This window comes from Pelophylax lessonae (assembly GCF_965119305.1).
Source record: "Pelophylax lessonae genome assembly, chromosome: 8".
Lineage (NCBI taxonomy): Eukaryota > Metazoa > Chordata > Amphibia > Anura > Ranidae > Pelophylax > Pelophylax lessonae.
The window spans coordinates 82,507,812-82,522,986 of NC_138775.1; the positions used below are offsets into that span (position 1 = coordinate 82,507,812).

Below are 15,175 nucleotides of genomic sequence, written 5' to 3' on the forward strand. Positions count from 1 at the left end.
ATCACAGGGCTAGAATAAATATGCAGTATATTAGCTAACGCTTACTGAGAGACTTGTGGGTCTGGATGACAATGTTAGATGGCCAGAGGTAGAATACAGATGACAGACAGGTCAATGGGTACACAGGTAAATAAACCGGGAAAAAACATTCTTGTGTAAGGCCACAAAATCTTAAGGTGGCCATACACACATTGAATTCATGTTGAATCAGATGAAGTTGACTCCATGGATGAAGAAATACCCTGATCGAAAAAAAGACAATATTTCTATGAACTTTTACCAAAAGAGCTGGGTTGAAAACTGATTAAAGTACTGTTAAGTGGCGCTGGCTGTGAGAATACAACAAAAGAATAAAAAACATATGTTTATGGCCAGCGTTATTCTTTGCCATTTTTAAATGTCTCACTATAAACAACTGTTTGAAATATGCCAATTGCCAGTCTTCCCCCATAATTTAATATACTTTTAGATTTGTTTACATTGAACTTTTACTTTGCCTATTTGGGGCACAGTGGCTTTTATTTACTTTCTCTTCACTTCCGTGCTGGTACATTTACAGATGAAAGAAAGGAGAAGAAACCCTTTGTAAGCTTTGAGTCAATCCCAATCACAGCTTACAAAGGGCTGAAGTGAGGACTCTCTTCCACTGCCACGTTACAGTGCTGCCAAGTGCCAAGCAGCAATGCTGACACACGAGAAAGAGTCAAATAATTCCCATACCTGGAATTTCTCCTAACGTCTGTCAAGAAACAGACCAAAGGGGAGCATATGACTCACTCCTCCTTCTCCAATGTAACAGTGCTGGTGTTGGTCCATGGTTGCTCAGGTAAACCAGCAAAGTGACCAACAAAATCATATGGGGGTAGGAAGGAGTGATAAGCCCTGTGTAAGCGCTGAGGTGGATGGACTAGTAGCTTACAAAGGGTTCTTTCTCCTCGCTACCAGCAGCAGAAAGAACAGTGGGGTGGGAAGGGAAGATGAATAAAAGCTACCGCAAGTACCAGCATTTAAATAATTCTGTTGCTTTGCTCTTGCATTGTCACTTTGCTTTCTTTTCCTATAAGCCCTACTGAACAGAAAATTACAGAAAGGCTAATATAAATATGCAATCACGTACAGTCAGGTCCATAAATATTGGGACATCGACACAATTCTAATCTTTTTTGCTCTATACACCACCACAATGGATTTGAAATGAAACAAATAAGATGTGCTTTAACTGCAGACTTTCAGCTTTAATTTGAGGGTATTTACATCCAAATCAGGTGAACGGTGTAGGAATTACAACAGTTTGTATATGTGCCTCCCACTTTTTAAGGGACCAAAAGTAATGGGACAGATTAACAATCATAAATCAAACTTTCACTTTTTAATACTATGTTGCAAATCCTTTGCAGTCAATTACAGCCTGAAGTCTGGAAAGCATAGACATGACCAGACGCTGGGTTTCATCCCTGGTGATGCTCTGCCAGGCCTCTACTGCAACTGTCTTCAGTTCTTGCTTGTTCTTGGGGCATTTTCCCTTCAGTTTTGTCTTCAGCAAGTGAAATGCATGCTCAATCGTATTCAGGTCAGGTGATTGACTTGGCCATTGCATAACATTCCACTTCTTTCCCTTAAAAAACTCTTTGGTTGCCTTTGCAGTATGCTTCGGGTCATTGTCCATCTGCACTGTGAAGTGCCGTCCAATGAGTTCTGAAGCATTTGGCTGAATATGAGCAGATAATATTGCCAGAAACACTTCAGAATTCATCCTGCTGCTTTTGTCAGCAGTCACATCATCAATAAATACAAGAGAACCAGTTCCATTGGCAGCCATACATGCCCACGCCATGACACTACCACCACCATGCTTCACTGATGAGGTGGTATGCTTTGGATCATGAACAGTTCCTTTCCTTCTCCATACTCTTCTCTTCCCATCACTCTGGTACAAGTTGATATTGGTCTCATCTGTCCATAGGATGTTGTTCCAGAACGGTGAAGGCTTTTCTAGATGTTTGGCAAGCTCTAATCTGGCCTTCCTGTTTTTGAGGCTCACCAATGGTTTACATCTTGTGGTGAACCCTCTGTATTCACTCTGGTGAAGTCTTCTCTTGATTGTTGACTTTGACACACATACACCTACCTCCTGGAAAGTGTTCTTGATCTGGCCAACTGTTGTAAAGGGTGTTTTCTTAATCAGGGAAAGAATTCTTCGGTCATCCACCACAGTTGTTTTCTGTGGTCTTCCGGGTCTTTTGGTGTTGCTGAGCTCACCGGTGTGTTCTTTCTTTTTAAGGATGTTCCAAACAGTTGATTTGGCCACACCTAATGTTTTTTCTATCTCTCTGATGGGTTTGTTTTGTTTTTTCAGCCTAATGATGGCTTGCTTCACTGATAGTGACAGCTCTTTGGATGTCATATTGAGAGTTGACAGCAACAGATTCCAAATGCAAATAGCACACTTGAAATTAACTCTGGACCTTGTATCTGCTTCTTGTAAATGGGATAATGAGGGAATAACACACAGCTGGCCATGGAACAGCTCAGCAGCCAATTATCCCATTACTTTTGGTCCCTTAAAAAGTGGGAGGCACATATACAAACTGTTGTAATTCCTACACCGTTCTCCTGATTTGGATGTAAATACCCTCAAATTAAAGCTGAAAGTCTGCAGTTAAAGCACATCTTGTTTGATTCATTTCAAATCCATTGTGGTGGTGTATAGAGCCAAAAATATTAGAATTATGTCAATGTCCCATTATTTATGGACCTGATTGTATTTAGAGTATCTGAATTACCTTTTTAATGATTGCATAACATACACAGTAAATAGTGTATATTATATCTGCCTGTAATTAGGGCCAGTTCACGCCAGCAAGCTGTGTCTAATGTACAAATGACATTTCATTCTGTTCTATTCCCTGAAGAAGCATTGCAATGCGGTAGCTTGCATTGCAACATGCTGTGCTGAAGGAGGAGGCCACCCCCTCTGAAACGCGTTGTTCTAGCAACCCCTTTGTGTATCGCTTCATCTGCCGGTCTGCCGAGTCACATGGTGGTGAGGGCGGCTCTCACGATCGTACAGCCGGGAAGTCTCTGTACAGAAAGAGTGGACGTCGTGCAGCTTGTCGGCGGCTTCAAACTGACCTGAACACCAAGTCCCTTGCTGTGTTTGTATATAGCCTGGCACATAATGCACCCTGCTGAGGGAGACTTGTCAAAGGATGTTATTGCTTGCATCTGCTCATGTTTGCAAATGTATTGATTTTACTAATTTAATTTTGTGTTTTTACAGCCCCCAGTGTCCTGCTGAAAGAGAGCAGCAAGGTTGTGTAAACCAAAGAGACTTAACCCCTACCATGATGGACTAATTATTTGGACATTTAGAACTTCTTTCTATAAGTTACTATGGACTCTAGCACAAGTACTGGAGTTCATGTGTGCTGTCTCGCACAGAACTAGCAGTACTTTTTTCAGCACACCCCATAACTCAGTGGTGTGAACTGACTGTATAGAAAACAAGGCAAAATGTTGTGTATGTGTTGGGACTGAGCTGGGCACGGCTGCCCAGCACAGCCTAACATAAATGGTGTGCATGGGTCCTCAATGTTATTAATACAACTTTACACCATGAATATCAAAGTAATATCCTTTATACGAATATTAAATATGTTATAAGTATCATTTTATATAGAATTGATAAAATGATCCACAGCCTTTCTTATGGGAGGAAACGTAAGATTTGCTAGTGATCTAAAATTAGGTGAAAACAATAAAGCACATATACAGCATATTTTTTCCCATCTTCTGTGTTTCTTGTGTCTATATTTCAGCAGAAACATGCAGTGCAGCTTTCAAGTGAAAAACAAATTACTAGGCCTGCTGTTGAAACATCACATGTCTTGTGGAAATGAATCTCCTCCATCATTGTCAAACCAACCACAAAACAGGCATCATCAGCTTTAAAAAAGAGAAATTAGAAGCACACAGCCCAAACTAAATTGTTCTCCACTATAAGCAGCTGATAGCATTTTCCCTAAGGTCAGTAAATGCCTGGGCTTGTGCTTTTGACACAAGTGAATTCAAGTCAGTGTATTCATATTAACAAATTGAGTTCTCTGGGATAAGCATATATTGTCTGAATACAAGAGGCATGTGTATTCCCATTTGAATGTTCTAGTGCTCTGTGTATTTCTTTCAGAGCTGTGCAGTAAACCAGTGTGGAAGTTTGCCTCTGTGCAGGAGCTTCTTGTAATAAAGGCCTGTCAATGCTGCGCTCCCTCCTTGTGCAGGGTGACTGGTCTTATGTTCGCCCCCCACCCCCTTGAGGTTTTCTGCAGCAGCCTGTAGTGGGAGGGCTACTGCTCTCTGTACAGGCTGAATTAAAGTGTTCAGCTTTAAGGGTTTTAGTTCTCTTGCTGGATGAAATGCTGCATTTTGCATGCCATTAAGGGAGAAATGATGAGGCGACACCAACAGCCAGTAGTAGCAAGTTAAGTGTTCTCACTGCTTTCTTAGTGTTCTTGCTGGCTCGAGATCGATGTGGCGGCATGATGTCAGCATGCATCGCTCCGCCCATTTCGAGTGGCGGCTACTTATGTAAGTTTGAGTAGCATTTTTCATCATTTTATACTGTCGGTTGGAACACATATGTTTTTTAATTAATACTACATTATGATCCCTTTATTCGGATTTGGGTGGTGAGCTATTACTGCCTCTGCTGGAGAAGTCTATTTAGGCTGGCAGCTATTAAAAGGGACTGGAGTGTTTGCGGCAAGGGGAGTCTGCCAGTACTGGTTTATAGAGTGCTGAGGTTGCCTATCATTCGAGCAGCCATTTCTTCTTATGAATGCGGAGCAATGGTGGTGGTTGGGTGATATCCACAGTCTGGGTCACATATACACACAGGAGAAAATACAGATGAACTGGTGTAAACCAGAAATGTTTGCACACTTATATTCATGAAATGTAGTTATTTTTATAATCTTAACATATTTGATGAATTGATGGAATTTTATATATTTATTTACTCATTAATTTGGAGCACGCATGTATTTATTTAATTTGTTAAATGCAGTAGAGACCGATTATTGTTCACATTTTATTTTACTCTTTGCCACTGCATTTATCATCTCTATATACAAGAGGGTTCTATATACTGACCTTTTATATGCAAGCTGCCTGCTCTCTCCGAGTGAAAAACATAATTTTCCCCTTAAAATGAAGGCCCCATGATGAAACACAGCACTTTGAGAGTGGGTATATACTGTTGACGCATATGTTATGCAGAGTGGTGGGTGACCAGTAGTGCTGTACAATACAGACATGCACCTTAAGAGGCCACCAGGTTTACAGGCTTGCAGGCTGTAAAACACTGGTAAAAGCATAACTTTTCTTAACTATACAGGAGCAATACAGATGCCCAATTAAGATGATTTTACATTTCTGTAATTCAACTTAAAAAAAATAAATAAATAAGCAAATAGAAAAAGTCAAAATAAGTGGACCCATCTTTGTAAGGCAGGCCATACATGTTAAATTTTCTTGTACAATTTTTCCCTTAGATTTACCTTAACCTATGTAGTGAAAGGCCTGCCTGATTGGATACACTGAAAGTTGTTTAGTTTGTTTGACCTCATATTATATGGTTATTGGTAAATCTAAAGGAAAATTGCACAAGAATATTGACCATGTATGGCCAGCCTAAGATTCAAGGGGCATAAATATCCCAAAAAAACACAAAACTATAAGAGCATCTAAAATTGAAAATTGATAGGTTTATGACAGATCACCAATTTTAGTTTCATCAGTGAAGTGACTATGATAGCAGAAATGAATAAATGCTTACTGAGGCTACATACTGCATTGTTGCATGAATTGGCCTTGGAATACTGATGGTGGAATACTGCATAAAATTTTGCTTGATGACCATGACATTAGTGGTCTGAAATGTGTACACACTCCTGGACTCATGCTGTGCTTTATTAGCAACATGTCCTGTTTTAAGCAGAGCAGTGTCAAGTTCTCTTGATAATGTCCATTGGAAAGGGATTCCTTCATCAAAAAAGCTAACAGGAACCTTATATCAAGACTGGTGGACTCAGACCCATTTGTCTTTTCTGGACTAAATACAAAGCAGATGAAGCATGTCAAGATTTATTTTCTGGGGCTGTACTGTTAGTTCATTTAGCTAATGGGGAACTAACACTGCTTGGTAATACTCCAGTTAAAAATGTAAATGTACTTAATGAAAAATTATGCATTTGTCCCAGCAGTCCCAGAAAAACTACTAACATAATGTGTTACCTTTAATAAAGAGAAACTGTATTTCCAACCACTCGCAGCCCTTGAGTACATATTGTTGCGTTCTAAAACTTCTGCTTGGGGAGACAAGTTTCCTATTTACTTCAATGTGGACCAGGACTCCAAACTGATGGTTAGCAAGAGTGTGTTTTAAATCATAAGCTCATAAAAAATAAACACACAATTTTTTTGCAGGTGAAAACAATGTGCATTTATGGTTTTCTTTCTTAGGAGTCTGTAAAGAATTGCACCCGCAATCAGCAGATGACAGGTTTATGTCAGGCTCCTGCAGACTGTCAGTACAGGTGTGTGCCTGTACCTCCCTTACAGGAAGACTGTGAGAGAGCTCATCAGCGCCCTCTCAAATCACTGAGAATTATAAGCCGTCTGCCGTAGTGGAAGATAGTCCTTGTAGTTCATTCATTTACTAACAGAATAAATTCAATGTGAATGAATGATACATTCATTCATTAACAGAATTAATTCACAGTGAATTCATTTACTGTGAATGAATGATGCATCTATGTGGGCAGAGCCCCGCACAGCCATGCTGTTTTTGAATTGTGACAGTGGGTCAAGATGAGGGATTGGGTCAGGGTTCAGGCAGTAGCTTTAATAACATTTATGTAGTTTAAACTGATGTTTTATATATTTAAAACCTTTTTTTTTTTTTTTTTGCAATTACCCATGTAATTCTAGGTGCACCAATCACAATGGTGTCACAGATCACTCTGGGTTTTTTAAGCACAGCAGCAGCAGCTCCTCCTTTGGAGATTGTCTCTAACTAAAACTCCATACAGTGCAATAATACCTGCCTGGAGTTTGCATGTTCTCCTGTGCCAGTGTGGGTTTCCTCCGGGTACTCCGGTTTCCTGCCATAGACATGCTGGTAGGTTATTTGGCTTCTGTGCAAATTGTCTCTTCTATGTGTATGTATGAATGTGAGTTAGCGACTTTAGACTGTAAGCTCCTTGAGGGCAGGGACTAATGTGATTGTATAATAAATAAATAAATAAATAAATATATATATATATATATATATATATATATATATATATATATATATATATATATATATATATATATGTAAAATGCTGCGTAAATTGTCAACACTATATAGGTACTTGTAATAAATAAAATAAAATACCAAGCAGGGAGGAATGTGGAATGTAATTTTATAAGTGTTTCAGCTTTGTAAGTAATGTGCTTTTTCAGAGCAGTTAAGCCAACCTGGTAAAAAGATAAATTGAACTAAGAACTCCACCAGTAAAAAAAAAAAAAACACATTGAAACCACTACACATCCTATTCAATGCAGAGTTTTACATATGTTTAAATGTGGTGCCATACAGAACCACGCACTTCCAGTATTAGTAATTGTAGGTTACCTATACAATTACAAGAAAAAGCATAGTACTTCTGAAAAATATACCCTCTCTAAGGGCGTGTGTTGATGAGCCAATACAGCGTGTTTTTAGCTTGAGTTTGAGATTAGCTTGACAAGCATCTAAGGTTCATTGACAGGTGCAATTGACCTGCAGAAGACCTCCTTTTTAAGCTGCATCAACCTGCCTATGCATTCCCATTGACTTGTACAGGAGGAAAAGCAGTTCCAGCGCTAACAAACGCCCTTTGACACAGACCCCAATAAAAGCAGCTAGGAATGGAAGGAATAATCATGAGAAACTGCAGCCCAAAAAAATAAATTTTTATCATGTGATCTGATACCTGTTTTGGGGAAAGTGTCTCTTTAGAGGGGTTAAATGTTGGCTGTCAGCAAAAATGCATAGCAAGAAGGATATTGGAAGGACACTTTAGAGCCTAAGGCACCACACCACTACACCACAGTCTACAATTGTGAAAAGACGCATAGAGGCAGGTACTACTGAAAAGATTGTGATGTGAACTGGGTTCATTACAGGTTTTATTCGAAATGATAGCTGTGTGCAACTTCCGTGTTCTTACCTTTTTTGATGTCGCAGACATTCTACAACTGAAATGCAATAAGGAGTGTGCAGTTGATGTGATTTCAAATACACCTGAATTACACACAGGATAGTGAGGGGGTTGTCCTGATCACCTGATTACCATGGGAAAGCAGTAGACTCTGCTGGAACACCACAGCACTGCCTCACAATAATGTCATGTTCAGCTGGTTCTGTAAAGTTGATGACATTTTGCTACCCACCCCAGTAGCTTCTTTCACAGTTCTAATGAGTGCAAGAAACATATTCCAACATTGACAGCTACCATAATCCTCTCAAGACTCAAGTCTTTATATTTTATTTTGGCTGGGGTGTGTATTTATTAATTTTGTTCTATCTGCTGCAAACTAAAAAATGTACTGTTACACTTACATTGATTTTCAAACAGGATTACTTGCATTCCATAAAGGGAAAATGACTGTCTGAAGCTGTAGGTTACAGAATTTTTCTTCTTTTGGAAGATTTTTGTTACCTATAATAAAACAAGTAAAAGTAAAACATGTTAAAAATAGAAAGGATACCTTTTTTTTTTTGTATTATTTTATTTCAGAATGTACACTATTTATTGGGGATCATTCCTCTAACCGTATGCTCCAACTGTTTCTCATCAGAAGCGAATATCTCTGCCTTCCTAATATTTGCATTTATAGACCTTTACCATGTACTAATTATGTACTATAAATATACTATCAAATCTGTAATATAGTAATACATTTTTTGTCCAACATCTAAATTACTACAATTGACATTTTTAGTGTTGACTGTTCTAAAAACCATTCATCTTTTCCGTCTCAGAAATTCAGGAGGTGTGCTTTTGCTACAGTTGTCTTCTTTTCCCCAAAGGTAAACTCAGCACATCACTACAGAGCAAAATGTCAGTTTACGTGCAACAGATTATATCATCTGGCCATAATCTGGTCACATTTTGCTTACATTCTCACACACCAACTTAGTTGTGTAATGGCAGCTGCAATAAAATGCCTGGTACTGCCGGGTATATGGTAGCATGTGACGTCCTTCCATGATGCAGGGCCTAGGCCTGAAAAGCCAATCATCAGGCTCATACACTGTAATATACGATGGGAGGTAATATCAACCCTTGTGTGAACTCTGACACCATCAGGGTACAGGGAAGGTCAGTATCAGTTGGTTGGGGGTAGGACTTAAAGAGATTTTTTCAATTTGCCTTGAGAGGGAACAAACCAATCTCCCCCTTCTCTGGTTTAGTGGAACTAAAACTGGCTATAGGCAATTTGAATCATGTATGGGCAGGCTGATTGTACCCTAGTTGATTGATAAAGCTATATTCACTGTGTTTTCTCCCAGCAGGGTCGGCTCTCGCCGCTGGAAAAAAACAATAGGGATTGAGGGATTCCCCTATCACAACTAACTGTGTTGATAGGCGAATCAAGTGATTTTCTCATCTGCAACCGCCGTTTGCAGGAAAGAGAATCGCACCTTTTATGTCCGGCTTTACAGTTAAAAATCCTGCATGTAATGAAAACTATACACTGTCTCCACTAGCGCTTTGTAGCATTTGTTTAAAAAAAAAAAATATTAAAAAAACAGGAAGTGCAGTGTGTACACAAGAAAATCATCATTCTGATGTTCCTTAGGCAGCATAATGTCTACAAACAGCCCTGCCTTTCTGCCAGGACTAAAATATAATATTTATCAGATAACTCAGAGAGAGTAATGCTTTCGTCAGATATCTGCAATTGCAATCTCCAAAAGTTATCAACTATCTATATAAATGGTAAATTCAGAATGCTATGTCTGGTCTATCACAAATAAATGAATGCAGTATGCAGCCATACAGAATCTAAACACTATCTATATTTGCAGCTATACAAACCATCATTTACAATGCCATCAGTGGGAGGTTTTCATAAGCATACAGATTAAGATAAAAAAAAACACCTCCTTGATCTGTAAATCTATTTTGGGAGAAGGGATGAAAGTACCAAATGTATGGTGATAAAACTTTTAACAGTTGCGGGTGCCTTGAGAAGTAAAAATGAATGTCACAAGATTCCTCATCTGCCTTTTTGTTACTTATAAATAGAGCACATACCTCTCTGTCTGCATCCCACTGACAAACTCTATTCATAATCAAATATCTTATCTAATATATGCCTGCAACTGACATTTCCTCTGATAAACACCCTTTAATTCAATACATACCACTAGCAGGTCATTAAATAGGAAGATTTCTCTCTGATGCAAGCCAAGTTTCTGTGGCTTGTTTGGATCAGGGACTTCAAAAAGACGACAGTAGCAAACCAACCTCCGGTGTGGTAAGGAAAGGACCTGTTTCAAGACAAATATGTTACACCCAAACCATCAACACACAGAATTAAGTAAATGAAGGCAATATTCTGTAAGTGTGGATCATCTTGCAACTATGCAACCAAATTATTTTGACCTGACCCAAGGTGAATTGGGAATATCATGCTTCAAACACACCTGTGGTCAGGTAATGGATGTTGGAGAAATTTCACATTCCTAACAAGCAATAATTGAGTTTTAAAGCATTCCCCCAGACCCTTGTATCTGTAGCTAATTTACAGCGATTTATCCTTTACCGAATACAGCCGAAGCACAGAAAGTATTCAAGTTCTTATCTCAAAAGCTCAGCTCCCCCTGTTGCCCCTCATAGAGCTCCTATTCTATGTTTACATTGGCAATTAGAAGGCGAAAAGGCTGCTGAGTCCCTGCTGTGAGAGGAGAACAGGTAATGCTGAACTACTGAGAGAGGGACTTGAATAACTTTAGCGCTTCTGTTGTGAACTTTGGGAATGGATTGCTCCACAGTTCATGTAGTTAGAGAGGTCACTAAATGTTTGTTTTAAACATCACTTACTGCTTGTAACAATTTGAAAATGCTTGAATATCCAGAAGCTAGCCACAGCTTCACTTTAAAGCCCTACAGATGAGAATAAAATACCTAATCTAGTTACAGAAAGACCATCAAGTTGTGGACTGTGGTACTGACATCTTGAATAACATAGGTTCTCTTGGTATAAGCATGTCATTTTGCTGAAAGCGAGTGTGTGTGATTTTGCATATGGAGAAGTAAAGGAGAGCATGAATAGCAGTCATTGCTGGAGCCAGTCTTTCCTGAGAGAAAACAATAGCTATTGACTGGAAAAAAATGAATCTTGTTCTACAACCAAGAGGTGTCTGCCATGGTCTGGCAGGGCCAACAATCATGTCCTCATTTGACCAAGAACAGGTTGGGGCATTCATTTATTGTCTGTAGTCAACTTCTGATTTAAAGGGAAATATAATTTTTTTTTTTTTTTTTTTACAAATAAACATTTAAAACTGCCTAATTTCATCAAAGGTTTTACTTGAGAACTGGAGAATGTTCTTAATAGAAAACCAAGAACTATCACTGTACTTTTTGGTTGCCTCTTTCTATTGAAAAGCTATATTGCTATACGAAGATAGGATGAAACTAATTTGTCCCTTCTCTGATTAAGCTGTCTGTGTGTTCTAAATAGAGCTAAATATCTGGAAATCAAATAATACCATGTTTTTCAGAATCTACTGCACAGATGTAAAACACTACAGAAAACCTATAGTCCGAGAAGAATAGAGAAAAGGTACTAAGGAGGACTAGGGTTCCCTTTAAGGTAATGAATAGTAATATTAGCCCTAGTCCCTTGCTAACCAATTTGCTCACAAAAACAAATAAAGACATTTCGTGACCTGGAGTTAACAAAGGGCTGAGTACTCTCTTCACATCTGCATTTGACAGGGTTGGGTGCCGGAGTGAACAACAATCAAGCAACAGAAATGTCATCTGGTTAGAGAGGGGAGAGCCACATTGCCCCCATTTTAAGAAGTACCCAGTATGCCATGTTGCTTCCCTGTGCAAGTGCATTATTGAGGGAATGGGGGGGGGGGGTATAAGTATCTACGGAAAGAAGATACAGTTGTGCAGCTGGAGAGAGGAGCAATACAGTAAAACTGTAGCTTTTCTCTGCATGGGCAAAGTACAGGTTCACTTTAAAATTTGCCAAAAAAATGTAGTGTGGTGATTTACTTGATTTGATATAAATTAAATAGATTGCTAAGGTACCCCCAAATAGTTGGCAAACATAAGGAAAGTTTTATGGTCAAATTGCTGAAGTCCAGTAGAAGTATCACACATTTTTATGCCTCCATACTTCTGTACACATCATGATGTGTCGCTGTTTTCACTTGAAGAGGCTTTAAAATATAATTTCTGTCTCAGTGATAATGCTTCTTCATGACTTTCACTCCAGACCTCTATGCTGGCATAGCAGAGTATCCGCCACCCCCCTCAGCACAAGCTTTCTAACACATTTTTGTATTGCAGACAAGGGGGGTGGTGCATTTCAAACCAGCTCTAGAGCTGATTACACTATGCTGCCAATTCAACTGCACAGTCATGTTTATCCTGCATAACTGCTGCAACAGGAAAGTAGAGGTAAATAATGGGTATTTGTACAAAGTCTGTCTGACTGCCCATCTATTTCTGTAACTTCAATTGATTTTTTTTTTTTTAGGAAATGCTCTAGTCTAGTGTGTTGTTTGGAATAGGGGTAGTACAGCATCAAATGCGCAAAAATGAAACACAAAATCCATATTTATACAACACTGTCTGACTAATGTTGCACATTTAAAACAACATTAAAACATTTCTGAGAGTTGAACTATTACAAAATGGTTAGTACGGTTTTTTAAGGTTTATATGTTACTAAGAGTGCATTATAAACAGTGACACCTAGAGGGAGATTTACTAAAACTGGAGCACTCAGAATCTAGTGCAGCTGTGCATGGTGGCCAATCAGCTTCTAACTTCAGCTTGTTCAATAAAGTTTTGATAATAATACATGGAAGCTGATTGGTTTCAATGTAGAGCTGCTCAAGATTTTGCTTGCCCCAGTTTTAGTAAATCTCTCCCCTAGAGTCTGTGCAAAAGAAATTCACTCTACCAAGAAAATAGCATGTGCTCATAAAATTTGAACCATGTCTTTACTTAAAGTGATCAGCTGATTTTTATAGTTAACCTTCTTCAGCAGAGTGAGCCAGTGAAGGTATTAGTCTCTGACACAATGGTGTTCTGCATTACTATGCATGTTGTCCTTACTGTGCATACGAAATGCAGTTTAAAGTAAAAGGGACACATATATAATGAAGGCAGAAAAATATACACTATTCTCTAAATGCTCACAAATATTTGCTGTACAGACAAACTGTTCTCATTATGAGTTGTAAAACCGTGGTCTTTTTGAACAAGACAAAGAGTAGTGTGCAGAAGCAGTAACTCATAAGAATCAGAAAGCAGATTCTGATTGGGTGCTGTGAGTTACTCATATCATTGCTCTTTGTGCTTATTAAATCATCCAACACACATCCTATACCAAGGGGTCTACTAAGAACTGCAACCTAAAGAAAAAAAAGCAAAATACTGCTTAATAATGAGGGGCTGTGTAGTTCATTCAATACAACCATTTAGCACATTAAATGCTCCTCATTTTGCAATGAGGAGCAACAAAATGTACTGAATAAATAATTCTTTAACAGAGCCTTTAAATGTTTTCTACCTGCCCCCAACTCTTCACTACAACAAGCTGAAAGCAAAGCTTACACTCAGCTTAATAAATGAGGCTCCAGGTGCATCATGGGTACTTTTTCCTAGTTTTGACCTATGACATTACAAGTGAAATGGCCATACACAGGACAAAGATTCAAACCCTTACAGGCACTGGGACAACAAGGTAAATCTGTTTTTACAGAATGAGTTGTATTTTTTCCCAGATTATCATGGGTTCATATCCATAAATGTTTCCAATACACATAGTTCTTGCGGTATTTATTTGCTAACATAGATTTATACTTGCATACGCTAACTGGTTAACTCCCATGACTTAGAGTTCTGTATTACCAAAATGATATTCTTTCATGTGTCCATTATGTGAAGCATAGCACAATAGCGCTAACTGCTCCCTGTATGCTTTTATACAAAACTCAAAAACATGCTAATAATTTTATTGTCACCTTTGCCAGCCTTATGTAAAATGACGGAACTGGATATAGGCACATTGCTGGTCAAGGCTTCTTTAAAAGCTACATAGTGAATAGCAGTATTAAATGCAATTAATGGGTTGCTAGAAAACAGCTAGGAAGTGTTAAAGAAACGAATACCTACACAGCCAAGTCCATGGTGTAGGGATCCGATCTACAGTAAAAAGACACACAAATTCATTAGCAGTAAAAACATGATAAACACAAGTAATGCAGTGACAACACAACCAAAACTGTAAATCAAACAAAAAACATTATGAAGGATTGGACGAAACACTAACATTTCAACTTTAAACTCAACAGCACACATGTGAAGAGATAACACATTTGATTATATTGCTGTACACACTTTTCTTAGGTATTAAAACTATGTAAGCAAGTAAGTATACTCTACACCAAAGGTTCACAACTCTGGTCCTCAGGACTCACTAACAGGCCAGATTTTAAGTATCACCTTGGGGAGATGCAGACTAGAATACTGCAATGACTGAGCAGCAAAATATATCACCTGTGATGTATTTCAGTTATCTTGCAAACCTGGTCTGATACTGGGTCCCGAGGCCCAGAGTTGAGAACCACTGCTCTACACAGGAGCTCTGTGCAAGGAATGCAATTAATCCCTAATAGCTTCCTCTGTTGGCTGCTGAATGACTTATCCAAGACAACAACAGCTTTTTGCCAATAGGACAAAGTGTATTGGTCTACAGCGTTACTCACTGCTTTGGCATGTGACTTTATGGGTGCACGACATAAAAGATGGGAGTTTGTAAAATGTTAGCATGGAGCCCAGCCAGTAAGGGTTACCTCATTAATTATAGGATGCTTTTAGAGATCCTCTTAAGT

At 38.7% G+C, this 15,175-nt stretch overlaps 1 protein-coding gene across 11 annotated transcripts in view; it reads right to left on the reverse strand.

The window, feature by feature from the left end:
• IQSEC1 (IQ motif and Sec7 domain ArfGEF 1) overlaps positions 1 to 15,175 on the reverse strand; it is a 1,344,709-nt gene that overhangs the window by 50,166 nt on the left and 1,279,368 nt on the right. For all 11 annotated transcript variants that reach the window (XM_082266155.1, XM_082266158.1, XM_082266162.1 and 8 more), the window contains 3 exons: positions 14,457 to 14,486; positions 10,457 to 10,582; positions 8,645 to 8,744 (listed from right to left, as the gene is read on the reverse strand). In XM_082266155.1, the coding sequence (XP_082122281.1) occupies positions 8,645 to 8,744; positions 10,457 to 10,582; positions 14,457 to 14,486 (256 nt within the window). The remainder of the gene's footprint in view (positions 1 to 8,644; positions 8,745 to 10,456; positions 10,583 to 14,456; positions 14,487 to 15,175) is intronic.